We start from the raw sequence: 21,123 nt of genomic DNA on the forward strand, positions 1-21,123 counted from the left end.
AGATTCGCTGATGATGAAAAAGGTAGAGGCTCCAGAGACAGAGGGAAGGGAGAGGGAGGCTCCAGAGGCAGAGGAACGCACCTCAGCAGGCCGAGAGAGCCTCAGCAGGTCCTTGAGAAAGAGAGAGATAGATAGATCAATCGGTGCTGAGTTGTTGGAGCTGTTCTCTTTTATAGATGTCTCTGTTAGCCTTTGAGAAGGGGTTTAGGTGATCAAGTTTTATTCTTTATGTTGCAGAGGGTTAGCAATTGAGTAAACTTGTCTTAAGTTCGTCATGAAAGTGTAATGATTGGAAATGATGTCTAACTCCAATTGTTTTGATCGTGTCTGGTACAGGTCTGGTACAGGTCAGGTACAGGTCTGGTACATGTCAGGTACAGGTCTGGTGCAGGTCTGATACCTTTTAATGGTTTTCTGAACACGTCAATTGATGTTTCTTTCCTCATGGGCTACTTCCACAGGAGGTTTTTAAGCTGCGTGTAGATAAGTATATGTTGACTGTCTTTGTTGCTGGATATCTAATGTATTAGGTTTCACGTTCATTGTAATATTGCGTATGTCTCCAACGTTTAGGCATTTCTCCATTACACTATCTGGTTTTGCTAATACTTCTATACAACAACGTTCCGTTTGTTTTTTCAAAAATGTTTTGATCAACAAACCAATTTAACTTTTTACTATATAGCGTTAACTTTGACCGTTCACGTTTGACTAATAGTACTTTCTGCGTGTTTGTTTTATTGGACTCTGAAGCTTATGTGAAATGATGGGCTACATCGAGTAGGAGTTTTAGAGTGACCTAGACAGGACAAATCTCAACAAGAATGAATGATGACTTTTGCTGGTCCTAGAACCTTGCAAAAAGCAGGTGTTAGCTTGACACATTAACTATTACTAGACTAGAATAATTACATGAAAAAAGCTTGCTAGAAGCAAAACTAAACAAATATTCTGTGGACAATACGACTATGTAATCTAACATTTTTCTCAAACATCCGTGTCTGTTGTAATATTGTTAATAAAAAATTTTCATAGAATCAACTGGTTAGAAAAGCAACAACCTGGCAATTATAATCCTAGACAATCAGCACACGTGCAACAATGAGCGGACAAGAAAAGGTCCGTGACAACGACTACTAAAGAATGTTCTTGTAAACTTCATAGTTAGTCTAGGGCTGGCCAGCCATTTTAAGTAGGCTTCTCAAATGCTGACACTGCAACACCAACTGGTAATTACTACACCATAACAGTGTAAGCATATTAAACAATAAAGTTTGAAAAAAACTGCCTTCTTAAAATATGTTTTCACAACTCAGAATATACTTTGCATGATCATACAAATAAAAGTGCAAAACCTGAAGTGATGTATGTGTGGTGTGCATGCGCGTGTGTGTAGTATCACTAATAATACTTGATTAAATGTTTTTGTTATGTCTTTGAGCACTTGCTTTCGATGTTACCTAAATGTGTAAACTTAGCACTCGCTAGTTGTTGCAAAGTTATAATTTGATATTGGCGATAAAAAGCAATATGTTTGAGAAAACAGAATTTACCAAAAGGTTTTTCATTATATATTTCGAAGTGGAAAACAACTATTATCATATCTTTAAGTTCTGTTTTACGGTCTTTACCATTTTGAATAGATTTTTTGTTCATTGTGTAGACATTATAGGGTTACTAGTAAAGAGCGTTTGGAATATTTTGAGAAGAAATACCATGCTTTTAGTACAAATACTGTGTAGGAAAGTAACCAAAATGAATACCTTTTTGCAAAATCAAGATGATGTTATAAGTCTTGTCTAATCTTTTGTAGGACAGTTTGTGACCCTGCGAGATGAGCGGAACTAGAGATTATAAATCCTTAGTGTCATCACACAGAAGCTCTGAATCCAAGGCTATTGGTGTCAGTGAGGACAAACGTTAGTATAGTTTGTTTTTACAATTTTATCATATGATTTCAGATCTACTCGATGGACGTAGTTTAATTGGCGCAACATTCACAGTTTACTGTTGATGTAAAATGTAGGAAGTTTGACTGCTAATATTTCAAGCCTACATCTAATCAGTATAGTTGGGTGTAAGGTATAGCTTTATGAGTATTTGCTAGTGTGCCATGAGTTATTTATTATAAATCTTATGTATAGTAGTCTATTAGAAACTAGCAGTAAGCTGGTCGATGCCCAGGATTTCTTTCATTTGGACTCAAATAGTCAGCAGGTGAGTTTTTTAAAGAGGCTGGTCCTCCGGAACCAGATAGAGTTTTAAAATAAATATTTTAGCGACCCGGCGGAAGGCAGAGTATAGTTATGATGAAATCGACCAAACAATGTTGAAACGCATGGCATTTACACAGACCAGCACACACACAATGACAACATGAGATTTATTAATATAATTATAGTATGTATCTAGTGCTGCTATTTATTATCTGTAGTCAGCATCAGATGATAACAAATTAATTATTCCTGCGTCAGTTTAACCTTTATCACTTCATCATGTGATTCTCTTCTCTGATCTCCGCTTTAATGAAAGTTCCTTTTTTAGTTCCCTGTACTACTTCCTTGTTATTCTTGCCTGGCATGTAATAGTTTGGCTGATGTGTGGGAAAATCAAATTTTCTGTTGGCTGGAGTCCAATTATTTTTATGTTTTTTCAGGGACATTGATGATTTTTGGCACAATACTCCTTTTCATTCATTTATGTGGGAAAATTAATGTAACTGAAAGGTTCCATCATAGCTCAAATTTAATGGCTGCCTCATCAATGCTATGTTAATATAATAGGATTATCACTAAGTTCTTCTCAACTTGTAGAAAAACTTGCTCTCAGGCTTATCAACGGAATACAAAGTAACAAATATAAAGCACTTGATTATGACCAACTCAAGCAAAAGACTCAAGCACTTAAATTCAAGGGGAATAACTCTCTAATGAAGGTTTTATATATAATTTTATGTATATATAATTTTATTATTATATATTGATTATACCACAATCATTAACATGGTAGGCAAAAGTTAAAGAAACATCAGCATAATTAATTTTTCAAGTAAATGTTGATCTATTCATGATCATCTTGTACCATTCCAAATTGCAATCTTGACATGCTTATGTTTAGGCAAATAATAGAGCTAAAATGTAGTGATGGCTGTATTTGGTAGATAAAACAAATCGAACAGGCTTCTAAAAACACAAAAATACAGAATATGGAAAAGCAACACAAAGCCGTATGGGCTAAGGAGCTAAACCATCTGAACTCGCTGAGAAAGAAGAACACAGTTGAGGTAGATCTACACATCAGACAGGGTGGGTTTTTGGAATGACCTTGACAAGCATGTGGTTCTTGAAGCAGTCTTGACACACGTGTTGCCTAACATCAACAGACTTTTATTCATTGCTTCCACAATTTTTAATTCACTAGTTAAGTCCATTGATTTTTCAGGCATGTTCGTCAATTCGCTGAGTTGTTCAATACTGATCAGTTAGAAAACATTGACTTTGCATCAGTCTCTGATTGACTATTACGAGTAAAGTTTATTATAAATTATTTATTACCGTAAAACCTCTATTTGAATGCCACCTTTATTTGAGCGCCACTATAGGGAAAGGGTTGAAAAATAGAGCGCCATGGCGTTCAACTAGAGGTTTTACAGTATATATGATATGGATTTCTATTCCAAACTGTAGCTAGATTGTTAATTAATGAGGTTTTATAGAACTGAGAATGTATCATCTCTGATGCCTGTGTAATTTGTTTGTTTATTTGTTTTATCAACTATTAAGGCTTTCTATGTAGATTATGCTTTGCTTCTGTAACACAAAGTGATGTATACATTATAATTCTTGTAAAGGTATTATTAAAGGATAAAAATATTTCGCATAAACCAATCGCCATCCTAGATTGCCATTGATATTGGTATCCTGGTTTGTTCAGATGTGTTTGGAACTGATCACTTTTCAGATCTACTTCTAGTGACAAGCACTTGAACACTCCAATCATTTTTTATGCTGTGACTTGTAGCTTCTTTGAAGGAAGATGTTGACTATCTATTTGATGATATTGAGGAATTTTCAAACCGCCTTGGAGTAGAGTTTACTCAATTTAAAAAAAGCACAGTGGACCCAATATGGGAGCTGAGGTGGGTCATGCCATAGATATGGGAGCTGAGGTAGGTCATACCATAGATATAGGAGCTGAGGTAGGTCATACCATGGATATGGAGTTGAGGTAAGTCATACCATGGGTATGAGAGCTAAGGTGGGTCATACCTTGGATATGGGAGCTGAGGTAAGTCATAACATGGGTATGGGAGCTGAGGTAAGTCATACCATGGATATGGTAGCTAAGGTGGGTCATGGCATAGATACGGGAGCTGAGGTTGGTCATGCCATAGATATGGGAGCTGAGGTAAGTCATACCATGGATATGGGAGCTAAGGTAGGTCATGCCATAGATATGGGAGCTGAGGTAGGTCATACCATGGATATGGGAGCTGAGGTAAGTCATACCATGGATATGAGAGCTGAGGTAAGTCATACCATTGATATGGGAGCTGAGGTAAGTCATACCATGGATATGGGAGCTGAGGTAGGTCATACCATGGATATGGGAGCTGAGATAGGTCATACCATGGATATGGGAGCTGAGGTAGGTCATACCATAGATATGGGAGCTGAGGTAAGTCATACCATAGATATGGGAGCTGAGGTAGGTCATACCATAGAGGAGGCTTCAATACTCTTTCAAATCATTTGAGAAAGTTGAGGTAATGCATTATTAAAGCAGAAATATGTATCAGCCATTCGTTGAAACACCAACAAACCTAATATAAGTTACTCCTTTCTTGTTCATTTCTATATATTGTTGTATATTCTTTCTCACAAAAAACCTGAATTTGTTCATTTTTCTTTGAAGCAGCAACTTTCCATGATTTGTAATAATTAAATGCTTCAGTTAATTCTATTTTATGCAAGAATTTAATTTCTTTTGTATGAAAATATAATAAAACAATTGGTCTTTTATACTGAAACATAAATATGAGTTTGTCCAATGTATTGTACAAACCATCTCCTCATTATGTCTCTTTTTCTAGAGAAGATCTGAAGTACTGGATAGTGCAAATGGCTGCACAAAGACAGTCTAATCCAGAAACAGCTGGAGATAACCTTGGAAAGCCTGACGATATCATGGAAACGATAATATCTGTGCAAAAGCAGCAAGATGATGTCCTTGAACGGCTGCGCAATGAGCAGGTCTCCTTTGAACAGGAACTGTCTAAAGGTATGCACTCGAATTTTTCATTTATTTTCAGCAACTGTGGTGACAAGCAGGATCCTCGGGTTGTCCTTTGATTGCTTCATAGCTCGTGAGTAATTTTAGGATAGTTACCGTAATAGATATAAACACTTTTCTCTTTAGTAGTTAGGCCCTCTGCCATGTATAACAGAGCAAAGACAAATAGAGATGAGTTAAATACTATTACACCCACAGAATTCTTTAAATTTAATGGATTTTCATAGAGTTGTATGACTAATGATGCATAGGGCTATTAGAGGAAATAAGCAATCACACAGATGCTCGCTTACCGGTTACCGGCATCCCTAACGAAGCTCTCGCTCTTGACTGTCCTGAAGAGAGTCTCAAGATATCTATTCTGCAAGAGTTTTTACTCATAGACCAGCGGTACACTGAGAGGATTGATAATCTGGATGAAGCTAATGCAGAGGTTGTTTGGTGAGTAGCTCTCACCTCCTGTTAACCTTGAGTCAATTTCTTGGTGCTTATGTATAAAATACACAATTATTTCAGCATAAATGTACTATCTTGAAATGATCTTTCATTTGATCAATATGCTGCTGCTGTTAGAGTCGCATCAAAGTTTGGTTATTTGAAATTCCTAGTCATCGACCTTGTGGAACATGAAACTGCTCATGGGCAACATCTTAAACTTGATTATTGTATCGTCTTCTCCTTTTATGTAGAGGAGACAATTCTAGAAATGTGCATTTTTGCAAATCAAAGTTATATAGAATAAATGCAATTATGTTTGAATTTATGTGCTACTGCTCAAGGTGTATAAGGAGAGCTTTGCTAGTAAGTTGATGGAGCTAACAAACTATAAGTCTGCAAACAAACCCTGTGATTGATATAACCAACCGTCTACCCTCTGTAGTTGTCCCGGTTTTCAGAGACTAATCCAAACCTCTTTAGCCATGATGTCAATACCTGGAGGTGCACCATACAAATGTAACTTAACTCATCAGAAAAGTCGCATGACAAACAATTATGCGTCAGTTTTCCTTTTTTAGTTACCAATTGTGAACAATAGCAGCCTAAATGATAAATCAATCGAATCTAAACTTTCTGCGAGTCAAATTGACATCAACCAGATTAAAAGACAATGCTTCATCATTTTGGCTTAGGTCTGTTTGTGGAAAAAGTTTTTCAAGCCAAATACTAAATACTCTCTCTTCCTTGTACAAAGTCCAGCTCAAAAGTGCAATGGTTACAGAAATCATAGGCTGAGCAATGCTAAAAAAACTCATCTAAATGTCATTTGCCAGTTTGTTTTTATGCAATGCTAAATTATGCTACCGCCATTGCTCATAGCAAATCTTACAGCACAGGAAACAGATTTCAGAACACAAAAAAAGTTGACAGGAAAAGTCACCATAACCATAGGTGTTTCCTATACATTTTATTGCAATAGCTGACTCACGCATATCGTCTGACTCAAGCATATCGTCTGCGGTTTGTTTATGATTCATCACTGTCTCAAATCTAAAGCTCCTTTCATTTCACGCCTCTGTAATAGACTTATTGATAACAATAGAAGTGTATTGTTTTTTGCTTGATGAATGCTTTAACTTTTACAATCAAGTGCATGTCTTATTTTCAGTTTGGGTCACAGCTGGCTTTACTCCCTGTAATTTATTTATGCAGTTTTGAGAATGGAGGCTGGTCTAATGAAGAACATTTCCAGTTTCAAGCAATATTGGACCAGCACCCATTTGACCTCAAGGACAGAAGGACTGTTTATATTGATCGGTTCGTATCCCCAGTTTTTACCCTTGATTCTTACATCTACACCTGTTATCCAATAGTTTGGCTAGGATGTTATTTTAACTGTTACTACACAACAGATAAATGTCTAATGGTATGTTGTGTATCCTCTACTTCCTCCTACTCATTTGGATTTTTAGTGGTAGTACTAATGCTACCATGGCAGTGTAATGTGTACAGGCATTAGCACCATGTTCACATTCACATGATTTCATATTTATTGTCTATCTGGAATATGATTATACAAACATTTGCTATGGAAGTTTCTGGCCCTCCGACTTGTCATTGAGACTGAGTTCCTAATAGCTAAGTTGTAAGTTCAAACTATCGATATGACTATTATTTGTATTAGTCTGTGATTCTAAGGACAGGTGGGCTTCATCATCATGGTTATAGTCGTCTTTGTATTTTGAAGGAGTTCTTATCATTGTGTAATCTCTACATATCTCTAATGCAGAACAGAATATTGTGTTGTGGAAATTTTCTGTAACTGTCTGAAGTGATAGCCTTAGGTTCCGTGCTTGTTTGTGCACATCATAAAGTAATCTAGCTAATGCTAACAAAAGGCACTCTAACAATTACCTGCCAGTTTGTTTTTTTGGTTACCAATTTTGAACAATAGCAGCCTAAATGATAAATCAATCGAATTCAAACTTTCTGCTAGTCAAATTGACATCAACCAGATTAAAAGCCATTGCTTCATCATTTTGGCTTAGGTCTGTTTGTGGAAAAGGTTTCTCAAGCCAAATGCTCTCACTTCTTTATACAAAGCCCAGCTAGAAAGTGACAATAGATACAGAAATCAATAGGCTGACCAATGCCTATGATTTCTGTATCTATTGCACAATGCGCATTATATCTGTGCTACTCCATCCGCAGGCTAAAGCTATATGATAAGTTTGCGCACCGCACCACACCACCTTCTAAGAAACTCGTAACGTATTGCCTATGCATCACGGGTTGGTGATGTGATAAGTTGGCAGTGTGAGGAGTCAGTAGGTCGGCATGCTCACTCCGCAGCTAGTTGTTGGCTGACCGAACAACCAATACAGTTCAATTAGCGAGGGCTTTTTGAAGAAGTCATTTGCATTTCTTCTCTGTTAGCGGTAGTAAAATCAGAAATCACCTACCAAAGCTTGGCATGGCTTATATAAACCTATAAAAACTTAGGTTATGAAACAGCAAGCATAAAAATGATCTATTTTGTGTTTTAGAGGAAATGGTGGTTGATACGTATTGCATATGTTATTGTGACCGAATCTCGCCTATCGCATAGCAAACATTTACAAAAGTAGGCAGCCATGTGGATTGCACCTCGGCGAGCAGGACCTTGTTGACATCTGTTCACTTTTTAGTGAATTATCGCAGAATATATTTGGAAAGCTGCCACGGATAATTTTGTTGCATACCGCTTCACATAATTCTGAATTTCAAACTTAATGTCTAATGTCCAAACTTTTGATAAATTGCTATTACTTTTGGTGGTAAATAATTTATCAGAGGAAAGATATGCTATAAACTCCTTGACATAGATATTGCTATGTAATTTCTTCAAAATAGCAAACACAATGGAGGGAAACTCAACATTAATATAATAGATATACCTGCTAGTGTAAACGCGGTTAAAAAGGCTCCATGTTTCGTTAGAAATTTGCACCCACAATATTTTTAGCTTATTAGGGACGACGTCGAAACAGTAGAATACGTAGAAATTATTTCACTGATCTCAAGTCACTCCTACCCATGCCCTTTAACCAATTAACCAGTTCAACTATTACTTCCCTGTATAGTTCATGTTAATATGACTCATTCCACCCCCATAGCATTACTGCACGACACGATTATGAGCTGCAAGGAAGCGCTTATGTAACCGATTCTGCTTTAGCGATTTGATACCATAAACAAACTCAAACATCTCTAGTGTCACTTTTACTCATATTAGTCATAGTTGTCATTCTTATTACTCTATGATTATTATAGTCTAGGACTCGAGAGCATCGGGCTAAGAGGTCTTTCACTTGTCAACCCAAATGCTAAATAAATTAGTATCATTCTGTTTCTACAAATATTTAGTGTCATTCTGTTTGGGGTACAAATCCAAGATGGTATTTTGATGATGAGCGCTGCACCAGTAGCAATGTAAAATTATATCTAAGAGAAATCAATGAGCAAGCATCAACACGGGTTACATTATCGGTGTTTTTCACATTATACTGACCATATAAGCTCAGTGATGCTTTGATGTCATGCGTGTGTGAAGGCTAATTGTAAGGTCTAACCATGAACATGACCATTCTTTGTGTTAGCCTGTGATCCTAAAGACACGTAGGCTTCATCATCAGCTTTTAATGGTTAGATAAGGTGCTAAAGCTTGCCAATCTCTATTCAGGTCGTCTCTGTGTTTACTTCTAAATAAAACAGTCTGTCGCACTACTTTTTACATATTGATGGCTGTATGCAAGCCAAGAGAGAACAACTCTAATAGAATCTTCTGCTGTTGAACATGACTAGATAAGAGCGTGTAAATTTTAAGCTGGACTAACTAATAATCACCGCTGACTTTCCATCAGCCTGAAATCTATAATTAACTTAAGGATTCTTCAGACTCATGCTGTAGTCTATATCTATATAGACTATCATCTATTTATATATAGTCCATAGTTATGCTGTGTCTATTAGTTATACAGTACTCTAATAAAAAAGCTTTAATTTTACTTATAATCTCTGCTAAGAATGAAAATGGTGTGCTAATGGCACTAGAGTATGTTGTTTTGTGAGACTGGAACTCAGCCTATGTAACTTACTGCTGGTGCAAAGACTGAAGCACACTGGAGGTGAAAAGAGGCTTACTAGTGTCAGCCTTGCAAGAAACACTCAGTAAAGAACACTGGATATGTCAAACATGAGAAAAATAATTTGCCTTTGGTATTTAAATAATTCATTTTATTATGGCATTTGCTATATAAATTGTATATTTTTAGTATTAATTTGTGAGAATTTTCTTCAAAAAATAATTTTTATTCTAAATGTTATTAAATTACTTTACAGTAATTGAATTATTATTAAAAAATGAGCTACTTTTTTTGTCTGGCTTACCCTAGAAGCATTCCAGAGCGCTCCAGATTTCAGTGGCTCGCACTAATCTCCATCAATCCCAAACGAGCCATATACCAGCAGTATAACCTCCAGGTATAGCTGGGTTACCCGCTGTAGCTGAATACGGTCATGTAAAATCCTCAGATAAAAATTACTTTTTCAAAAGGCACAATTGCAGTAAATATACATTCTCCTTGGGTATATCACAGCAATTTTTTGTGGTGTTCACACTGTGTGGTAACAACCCAGTGTATTTAGTTGTCTTTTGAAATTACATTAGAATGCTGATGACATCATTAATAAATGTGCGCATATCTATACTTATACACAAGCATTTGGTAATTATTTAACTTCATCATTTTATATTGTCCATAAGTAGAAGATCAAAGAGGGGACATTTTGCGGTTTCGACGCTGAATAATTACCGAATGCTTGTGTATTTGTATAGATACGCGTGCACATTTATTTAAGGTTATGTCATCAGTTTCTTGTCGGCACGTATCGTTGAAGAGATACAACCGTGTCAAATGTACAAGCCCATATGGTCAATGTTGCAACAAGTTTAAACAAAAGTCCCCTTCTCAAACAGGAACTGAGACGAAAAATATCCTGGTCAAGCCATGCAAGTCGCACACTAGCATTCTTTGTGATAGAAATATTACTCTTGCCTTGGTCGAGTATGTGACGCTTTTGGAAAACAATATTTTCTCGATGCAATCATTTCCTGTTATATGACTCAAGGCGTCTCCCGCCAACTGTTCTGTGCCTGCCGTGTGACTGGCTCCTTCATTACCTCTTGTTATTTATTGTCCGCTCGGCTGTCATACATTGCTGGCTTTTGGCATGTATTCAACTACAAAAGATTGGGCAATACCGATGCATAGACTCAGATCCTAAGTACATCTGTTGCAATGAGAGACGTTCCTATGTCCGTTACAGCAATAATACATGTCTAGATTACAGCAATCCAGTATGGCGTTCAATGTAAACACCCAAATTACAAATATTCTGAGCATTTTGATGCGCTGGAACCTTATTTGTGGGAAGAGAGTATAATTGTAAAGTTGTACTTCTTTTGGCATCATTTGCTGAGAATCTGTGTGGCGGTTGCGCATAGCAAAGTTCACGGATTCGGTGAATTGCAAAATTAGCAAAGCCCAGGTCTAGTCATAAATCTTCTTGACAAAAAAATTTGTTTTTGGCTTGAAAGAGATCCTTCTGCTCAGAGAAACCGCGTCCCTTGGAAAATAAGTTAGTAAGACGTGGAGCACGCTCACAAAAACTGCATGTTATAAATTCTAATAGAGCTACTGGTCTCTCCACATAGCTGATAGGGGTGAATGACTATACACGCTACAGAAGAATATGGTAGGAGACCAATGGTCGATGGTGAGTGACCGCCAATCAGAGGGAAAGTTTCGGTTATGTTTTGGTTTTCATTGTTAAATTGAAGCTCTCCTCATGCCTAGAGACCAAGTCTAACTATTCTCTCTCATCGCTCTATGCTCATTCACAGTTAAAAATGTTGTTATTGCGAAAATCGCTGACGCTTTTACCACTAAGTTCCGATGTTTAGCTTGCTTATCAGGCCCTTCGAGTTGTGGCTTATGACGCTCCCAAATATCACATGATTTTATTACTGTTTGTGGAAAGGAAGATTCAAATGGTTTTTCCAGTCTGTTTTTGTTAACATGGAAAACCAAATCGTAAATGTTTGTGATCATTGAAGATGATTAATTCTGGCATAAACTATTTAGATTTATTTTGTCCTGGTACAAATATACAGACAGATGTATTAGAGTGCTGATGTTCAGCAAACAGCTATACAAATTAATCGTATTTGATGCTTTATGCATACTTGTCGTTTTATTTCTAATAAACTTCTATTATTTTTTCAGTCACGAAAAAATTTGTCATAATGCTGAGCTTACCATTTTTGGTAACTTTCCGAAATCTAAAAATTGTGCTCGTCACTATGAAGCTGCGTTGACACCAACCAATTTCTGGGTGATTTTCTGACTGACCGAAAATCTCATCGTGTGAACAAAGCAAACGAGCTCAAGACCGATTTTGTCCGGAGAGAAGTGTTATCGGCAGTGCCTGATCAATGGCCAATTCTAGGCCGATTTTCAATTTGAGTAGCCAATGAAATCACTTTCACTGCGACTCACACATGGTCATTTAAAGTAAACACCATAGTTGTCTGCACATTCGTGCATTTTATTGTCATAGCTTCACTCTCAAGTAATAATTTCATTGATAGCACCACAGAAGGGTGCTTTCAACAGAGTTATTGCTCAGGTTCGATTAATTTAGCATGATAATTTAGCCATGATAATTAAAACAACTGCTTCAATTATTATGCGGCTCCTATAATAGTTGAAACATATTATGTTAGATAAAGATTGTCCTCCCTATAGTTATCTATTATTAGTGATCAGCTGGACTGTAAAAAATAATCAGTAAACTTGCTAAAAACTTCCACAAGGAACATCGTAGGAATTTAGGAAACAGTCAACAAAAGGCAAACATGAGTCACTAAAAATATATCAGCTTAAGTTATCTGATCCTGCAAATAAAACCACAAAAATCGCAAACTCTCAGTCCAAACACAGCCTGGTGTGAACAAAACAAATTCAGCTGATAGCTCTCATGAAATTGTTCAGATATCGGCCACAAAAACTCGGTTTGCAAATCAGCTGGCATGAACACAGTTTTAGGTTTAGCCTTGAGTGATTCAAAAGCACTGATGACATCGGAATCATCAGGATTCATTGGTTAACAACTCAATGACAAGCATTAGCTGGTGTCAGCTGCCTGATAAAATGATCTTCCTTATACGGATGCAGCTACATTGACATGGTAGCTATATCATTGTTCTAAAGCAATACTGCGAGCCGACGAGTCTTGCTAGCTATTCGACTGTCAATGAAATGTTCTGATGCAATATATCGTAGGTGGATCATTGAGGTGGGCACTTCTATTTCTCAGAAAGTGTGTTCATCACACTCAAGTTCACTGCTCATGTCTTGTGCTGCTGGTGTTTAAAGGTACGGCCACACGTAACGAATTTTTCGTTCATTCTGACCGAAATCACGAAATGAACGAAAAACACAGAATTATTCGGCCGAAATTCACAGAATTGTCTGAGCTGTGCATGCACACTGAATCATCGACGGAACGCTTTTAATTGGCTAAACAAATTATTAGCGAGCACGATTTTAGCAGCTTTTGATATTTATATAGTCCAAGAGACATAACGTGACACGCAAAAAATACTAACGCATTTTGCCATAGTGAATACGATGCAACTGACTTAATTGCGCTAAAGTTGGCAACTCATTTTACAACGGAAATTTTGCTGCTAAAAAGAAATTAATATTATTAAAAAAGAAACAATTTTTAGCCATGCTGTCCGAACAACAAAAAACCAACAATAGCACAATCGAGTCAGTTGCATCGCATTTACTATGGCGTATTGCATTAGCATTTTTCTTGCGTTTCGCGTTTTTGTTTTGGACTATATAAATTGCAAAAGCTGCTAGAATCGTGCTCGCTAATAATTTGTTTAGCCAATTAAAAGCGTTTCGTCGACGATTCGATGTGCATGCACAGCCCAGACAATTCTGTGAATTTCGGCCGAGTAATTCTGTGTTTTTCGTTCATTTCGTGGTTTCGGTCAAAATTAACGAAAAATTCGTTACGTGTGGCCGTACCTTAATGTTGCAGAATCTTTGCATCTTGTTTGTCTTTACAGCTAATATTTCTGATAGACTGTGTTTTCTAAAGGCTGGTTTACACTATATCGTGGTATGTCGGCGCTATTTTCTTGGCGATTGTTCATCAACTATGTGCACCGTAAACCGATGATATCGTCAAGGCATTGTGGCTACGTCGGATAGCATGCATGACAGTCTGTGCAATGTGTATCACTTCGGCGATGGTGATTGGCTGTCGCAGATTGCTCGATTTATATTTTCTTTTATGACAGTTGCTGCGGGACTACTATTTTATCGTTTCCCCGACCGCATTGTATGAGAACGGTATGCCGTAGACTATTCGCTTTCAACTCGGACGGACATGTGATAATCTGAACATTGTTATCACAGACGATCGCTGAAGCATTGTATGATTAACCTTGATTTATGGGGATATAGTGTGAACCAGCCTTGTGAGGTTGTCTCCTGATTCACAGAAAACTTGGCTGTCAAGTTTTGTAAGATATTCAAATGTGTAGCAGGAGTTCCTCATTGTTTTTTGATTAGGTTGCTGATGAATGATGTCCTTTTTAACAGATTTTCAAGTATTTGCAACCTTAACTTCAGCATTCTAGTTACAATGCCGTAAACAGAAACCTATGGAAGAAGCACGAGATACAAACATGCTGACAGTCACAATTGTGGAGTGACTTACAGCGCTCCTTACAGATAGAATAGTTCACTTTGGTCATTATAAGTCTGTCTTATGGTTGTAGACTAAAGAAACAATTTCCATTAAAAACAAGAGCAGAAATCGTGGAGCATGAAGATTGGGTATTGATGTTCCGAAATTATCAACGTCAAAAAAAGTCACTCTGTAATGACTGGTAGGCAACCATGTTTTATAAAATACAATTTGCCTGTTTGCTCAAGGAATAACTCCCTAGCATAAGAATGTCATATTTAATCGGAGTTGGCATTTTTGGAGGGCTCATCATTCTGTTGCAAAGTTGCGCAATGCCAACAAAACAACCTCTGCCAAGAATGGTAGACTACGGATGTCTCGACAGCTGCTATTACCGCTTAAATGCGTGCATAATGTGTTACGTGTTCATCTTATGTACTTATATTAGGTGCAAAAGTAGATAAGTCTACATTTGTCACAGACATTTTTGTATTAATTCGAAAGAATATACCCCATTGAGTAATTTTTGAATAAATCGGTGTACATGAATATTAATATTCTTGTTGCTTTGCGCCAAATGGATTTACAAAACCTCATTTACGTTAGCAAAATATTCTGAGCTACTGATACTGATACTGATAAAAATGCTGGGAATTCTTACCGAAGATGTATGTAAAAATGGTTGCTGAATAATCTAACTTCTTTCTGCTTTGTTGCTGTTGCAAAATTTTTGCCTATTGAAAATCAGAAAACATTAAAAACGCATCAGTTTTTATTATCCCATTGTTTTCAGACTTGTCATTTTTTTTAGTTTTGTAAGAAAATATTTTATCTAAATATAAAAACAAACAAACTTTTTGATTTCTTTTATATAGGCTTACTAGCTGTACAACCCGGCGTTGCCTAGGTAATAAAAAAGTATTTGAACAGAAAATTAATTTGTATTTAAGATATAACAACATTTGCCATTCTAACTTTCAAACTACATACATATCATGAGAAAAGTGTTTTGTGTAATTGAAATAAATTAAGAGAAAATAATAACAACTGTAAGGGTTTTCAAACTTTGTCAAACAACTGTAACTTTTAAACTTCATATCATGAGGAAAATGTTTTGTGCAGCTCAAATAAATTAAAAAAAATAAAGCAACTATAAAAGGGTTTAGATGTAAATGTGAAATAATTAGCAAGTAATAGCTAAATTAAGTTGGTTTTGATACGATTACAATAGAAGATGATTTTGTAATGATACAATTAATACGAACTGAGAAAACAAAATAAAAATCCTGAACATGTTGAATTAATAATAACAATTCTTGCATAGAAGTGTGTGTATAAAAAAGATTGCTGTTCCACCAGAAGCTATCCATCAATACTCTGAATACGACGATATTGGTACCTCTCGATATCGGCACAAATGAAAAAAAATCGTACTGTCTTCGTCTGACCGAACGGAGAGAGAATGCCGAGGCTCTTGCCACGGAGATACACGTAATATACCTAATTGTCCGCGCGAGAAGAATCGGCCTTGACCCCAGATATAGTAATTGAACCTTACGAAAAATACTTCTTAACAGGGGTGTCGTAACGCGTGGGCGCATTGCTAAAATCATCAGCATGCGCTATAGCTATAGCCGGAGTGACATACACACAAACTTTCAGAAATATATATATAGATTTAGACATTTCCTCCGGACAATCATACTTTTTTAATAAATTTGATTTATTCAATTTTACAAAGTTAATATATATATATTTACAGTTGGTGGTATGAAAAGTGAATCAAAGCAAACAATTCATACTGTAGCTTTATCATAAATCAGCGCATGTCACAGCTGTTGTTTCTTAAATGTTGCAAAAATCTCATGTCACACCTGGTAGGCCAATCAAATAGCATGCTTACACCAATGTATATAATCTGTTGATCTATGCCGTTCTTCTCCATCATGATAAGCTTTCGCAATATGTACTCGGTGGTTGTAATATAATGTAGCTAACAGAAGTATGACTCCTTTTATGAAGGAAACATTCGAATCTATTTCTAATCTAAGCATATATTGATCAAACTCAATATATGCTGCCTACAAAGTTTTTTGAAACAACTTGACCTGTATGTGAAAAATGTAGATAAAGAAAAGGTAATAAAAATATGGGTAGCTGTATTTGTGAAGCAAGAAAAAATATTAATAAACGTTAATAAAAATAATTGATAAAGATCAACTCGTAGAATTTGTTTGTTTCGTTTTAACAATAAAATCAATGTGCATATCTTCAATTGGTTCATGTAATTATATGCTTAGACTTTTTGCGTCTGCTCGTTGGATAATGCTGAGAGATAAATGTTGCATTGCTGTTATTATGACTACTGTATTACTATTATCGTTGTTGAAAATCAATACTATTGCTCACTGTACCAGCACAAATCACAGTACAGTACAGATTCTGTGCAAAAGTTAATCTTTCGATGACCACAGGCACAATTTGTTGTTTTTAATTATATGAGATTTTTGATTCAGTTACTTGCAATTATAAACTCAAATTCATGTGTTATAGCTGGTAAAGTTTTAAAAATAACTTCATGTTTACCGCAACAATCATAATACAGCAGTTTTGCCAAAATGTATAATTGATTTCAAAATTTAGCGTGACTTTGCGATTTTAAAGCATCAAAATGATTACCTAGAGGTGACCTTTATTTTTAGATTTATAGCGCTGCAACTTCATTAACTACCAAATATGTAGCTTCAGCTTCTTTAAATTTAGCGGACTGATAGCCAGTTGCAGTCTGGTACTTTAAGTTAAACTAAATATATAATACTACTAGCGGTATTGATTAGTGAGGTTACAGTCTAAACTTATCGCATTTCCAGGATACGAGACAGAAAAGAGTTGCTGATCAAAGCAAAATCCATCTTTCATGAAGCTCAGCTCGCTCACGAGTTGGAGAAGGCGCAATCTGAAAGAGCCAAACAGCAACAAGAGCTATGCAGTATTCTGTATGAAAAAGTATGATGAAAGTTCTTTTTATGAGTTCTACATGCTTGGTAATGAGTGCAAGCTTGGATTATATGTAGACTTTGTTCACAACTTCCTGTTGGGCAAGATGCTGAGGAAAGAGGACATGATATGCCTGCGAATGTAATGCTTTTAAATTGATTGGCGAAATGTATGATCGGCTGACTGCATGACATGCTGCAAGGACTAAAAAAAGCATGTTTGCTTCTGATAGGTGAGAGTATGGAGGGAGGAGAGAGTAGAAATAATGCTACTAAAGCAGAAAATGCTTGCTGATGAAATGAAGATTGCGCAAGAAGAGCGCTTGGCAGAGGAGGAAAGAATCAAACAGCGGCGCGTGAAAACTAAGGAGAAAGTTAGTTACACCAAATCTCATTAATTAAGTTAGCTGCTGTATTCCTTCGAGATGAATCACAACATTGTAATTTTTGATCTACAGCGGCATATACAGCCATTTTAAACTCAAGATCTGAACTAGCTATAAGGACAAGTTTACATTCATGCATAAATTCTGCATCGACCATCATTCGTATGGAAAGCGATTTTAAGGGTAGTGCAATCGCTAAGCTCTTGTTCGACTCAAGGACATACCGTATTGTGTCCCCTGGTTTAGCCTGTTGCAGCATTTGTAGATCAAAGAGCGGCAGGAAACTCTCCGAGAACAAAGAAGACTGCAAGCTGAAGAGGAGCAGGCGAGACTGGAAGAGTTGCAAAAGCGACACGCTCAACAGGCTATAGTCGATGCTGAACGGTGAGTCAGGGCTTGGCTCTCATATCACTTACAAATCCAGGTGTTGTTTACAAGGAGTCAACTTGTAGAGACTCCAAAGTTGTCTTGATCATATTAGGAGCAGTCTCTGACTGCCTGTCACACCTTAGAAGTTAAACATTTTCTTGTGCATTGAACTCTATGTCATGTTAAAGATCCGGGTTTGCATAGGTAGTAAGTGGGTCGGTTAATAAATAGAGCTGCCTAAGGAATGCTTCTATATATACGCTGTGCAACTTTACCTTACTTCCTATGTAAGATTCTTGTTGATTTGTTTTATTCTGTGCAGTGTACGGTACAGAGAGCAGTTAGAGCAGGAGAAAGCTGTTGCCCTCAACTTAAAAAAGGAAGAGCTAGTGAAACAGGAAATAGAGAAGGAGGAGAGACTCGAAGCGCTGCGAGAGAAAGTCAGAGTTGTGGCTGCCGCTGATCCTTATCGACTTGTGAAAGACACTAAGGCTAGTTGATCCTTACCGACTTGTGAAAGACACTAAGGCTAGTTGATCCTTACCGACTTGTGAAAGACACTAAGGCTAGTTGATCCTTATCGACTTGTGAAAGACACTAAGGCTAGTTGATCCTTATCGACTTGTGAAAGACACTAAGGCTAGTTGATTCGTTGAGATTTGAAACATTTAAACACTTTTTAAATACATACTTTGCGTTTTTGAAAGTTTATGATTTTTATCCAATCGGGCATGACTATTGCTTTGTTCTTCGACTGGTTCTAGATAGATTGTGGGCGCGATGGCTCATAACTAATAGATGACCCGTCAATGAATATATTTCAGTGATAAAAAGCAAAAAATTACAAAAGGAAAAGATAATTTGCATCAAAGTAGAGCCAATTGGTTAGTTTACTGTATTCCATAAAAAACTGCTAGTGCCACTCATTCAAAGGAAATGTAGCAGTTTTTAAGTAGCAGATTTTTAAATCTTTTGACTTTGAAATTAAATCTAGATTAGGTAGTCTTTATTGATCTGTTCGAGTGGCGCTAACCATGAATTTACGTTGTTGACAACACGATAGCGACAAGTTCTGTAAGTCTGTATGTAAGGCTCATGTAAGTCTGTATGTAAGGCTCATGTAAGTCTGTATGTAAGGCTCATGTAAGTCTGTATGTAAGGCTCATGTAAGTCTGTATGTAAGGCTCATGTAAGTCTGTATGGCAACAAATTGGCACAAAACTTTTAGGTCAGCAAAAACCAAAACATTCCAAAATTTGTTGGCATAATATTTAGGCTTATTGCGATAAAAGACTTTTGACCAAGCAGTTATGAGTAGTTATAACTTTTTTCATATTGCCATAGTGACATCGAATAAATTACAATGGTCGTACAATAAGTCACAATAGATGGCTAAAAACGTAACCAAGCCCACACACTATATGATCGGTAATCAACCTGTGCGTGCGTGCTACTTGACTACTGCCCAGCAACGATGAACAAGATTGTATGAAAACACTAGATAAGACAAAGTTTTGCAATTATTAGTACATCGGCAAACTAATAATAATTTCACACAAGTGAATTATTTTAAATCTTCCCAATCGTTCTTGCTGATGCTATCATTCTTCAATTACAAATAAATACTATAACATTTATATTGATAAGTTTAGTGTGCTTAAGGTTATAATATGTGTAGTTTAATGTAGTAGTTGCTACGGTGATGAAGTTGCGATTAAATAACACTCCAAGATCATATCATGGTTGATGCAATAAAAAGTGCCCAACTGTTGCCTGCCATAGTGTCAAAGGCAAATGTCAAACGCTTTTTGGATTTCATTTCTCACAGTTCATGGTAATAATAACTGTCTAGTATATACCAAGCAGCTGACAGCACACACTCACAGTTCATGGTAATAATAACTGTCTAGTATATACCAAGCAGCTGACAGCACACACTCACAGTTCATGGTAATAATAACTGTCTAGTATATACCAAGCAGCTGACAGCACACACTCACAGTTCATGGTAACAATAACTGTCTAGTATATACTAAGCATAGAATAATAATAGAATATAATAGCATGTGCTGATTTGCCTAACTATCTTGAATAGACTTTATGTTCATAGTAATAACATGGTTTTATTCTTCGCTCATCTTCCATTTCCTGTTACTTATAAAAAATTATTTAATTTTTTTCACTACTTCTGACGGATTACTGATTGTTGCAGAGTTGGCACCAGAGACGATTACCCGAATCGGATGGAGATGTGAATATGCACCAACCACTATTCGACATTCACACATTTAATGCTAGCCAGATATCATCAGATCCGAGAATGAAATTGGAGGACAGGCTTAGACAGGCGGGACTTCACACAACCAAATATGCTAGGCAAATCATGGCGCAAACAGAACCAGCGAAACCTCCTCGCAAGGACACGCTACATACACTCAAACTAGGTGACTGATTCGTAGCTTTCATCATAATTTCTATTTATTGAATCACTCTATTTATTTTACTAGTGCTTTACTTCATAGCATGCTGATTCACAGTTCTCCCTGGATGTCTAGTTATGACATTTTAATTTATTTTTCGAGCTATTCTTGTTACACATAACACTTATTTATAATACCTTGCCAAATACACCTTCGCAACAAAGACGGAATAGCAGGATCCAGTTTAAACTTTGTACTCATTGACCAGACGAACGTGAAGCAGCTGTTTTCAGACAAACAAGATATATTTGTCAAATATATGGCAACTTTGACTCAGTTATGTTTAGCAGAAGGCTTGGTGCTTCTTCAGAGGATATGAGCAAGACCTTATGAAAATATTCTAGAGCCATT

The 21,123-nt window shown here is 36.5% G+C and overlaps 1 protein-coding gene across 1 annotated transcript; it reads left to right on the top strand.

The window, feature by feature from the left end:
• The first annotated feature begins 13 nt into the window (after window positions 1-13).
• Window positions 14-21,039, top strand: LOC137390749 (coiled-coil domain-containing protein 148-like). The gene is made up of 14 exons (XM_068077072.1): window positions 14-184; window positions 337-391; window positions 2,814-2,935; window positions 3,161-3,305; window positions 4,021-4,138; window positions 5,093-5,280; window positions 5,544-5,733; window positions 6,943-7,047; window positions 14,633-14,743; window positions 17,412-17,547; window positions 17,771-17,911; window positions 18,189-18,307; window positions 18,615-18,783; window positions 20,505-21,039. Exons 1-14 carry the CDS (start codon window positions 14-16, stop codon window positions 20,742-20,744), a joined length of 2,010 nt encoding a protein of 669 aa, XP_067933173.1. The 3' UTR covers window positions 20,745-21,039.
• The last annotated feature ends 84 nt before the right edge of the window (window positions 21,040-21,123 follow it).

Source organism: Watersipora subatra, chromosome 3 (genome assembly GCF_963576615.1).
Source record: "Watersipora subatra chromosome 3, tzWatSuba1.1, whole genome shotgun sequence".
Lineage (NCBI taxonomy): Eukaryota > Metazoa > Bryozoa > Gymnolaemata > Cheilostomatida > Watersiporidae > Watersipora > Watersipora subatra.

Excerpts from the sequence above, each read along its gene's own strand:
- LOC137390749 (XM_068077072.1), top strand. The coding sequence starts at position 14 with ATGAAAAAGGTAGAGGCTCCAGAGACAGAGGGAAGGGAGAGGGAGGCT. Across the intron at positions 17,548-17,770 it reads GCAGTATTCTGTATGAAAAA|GTGAGAGTATGGAGGGAGGA; the intron begins GTATGATGAAAG and ends TGCTTCTGATAG. Across the intron at positions 17,912-18,188 it reads GCGTGAAAACTAAGGAGAAA|ATCAAAGAGCGGCAGGAAAC; the intron begins GTTAGTTACACC and ends CAGCATTTGTAG.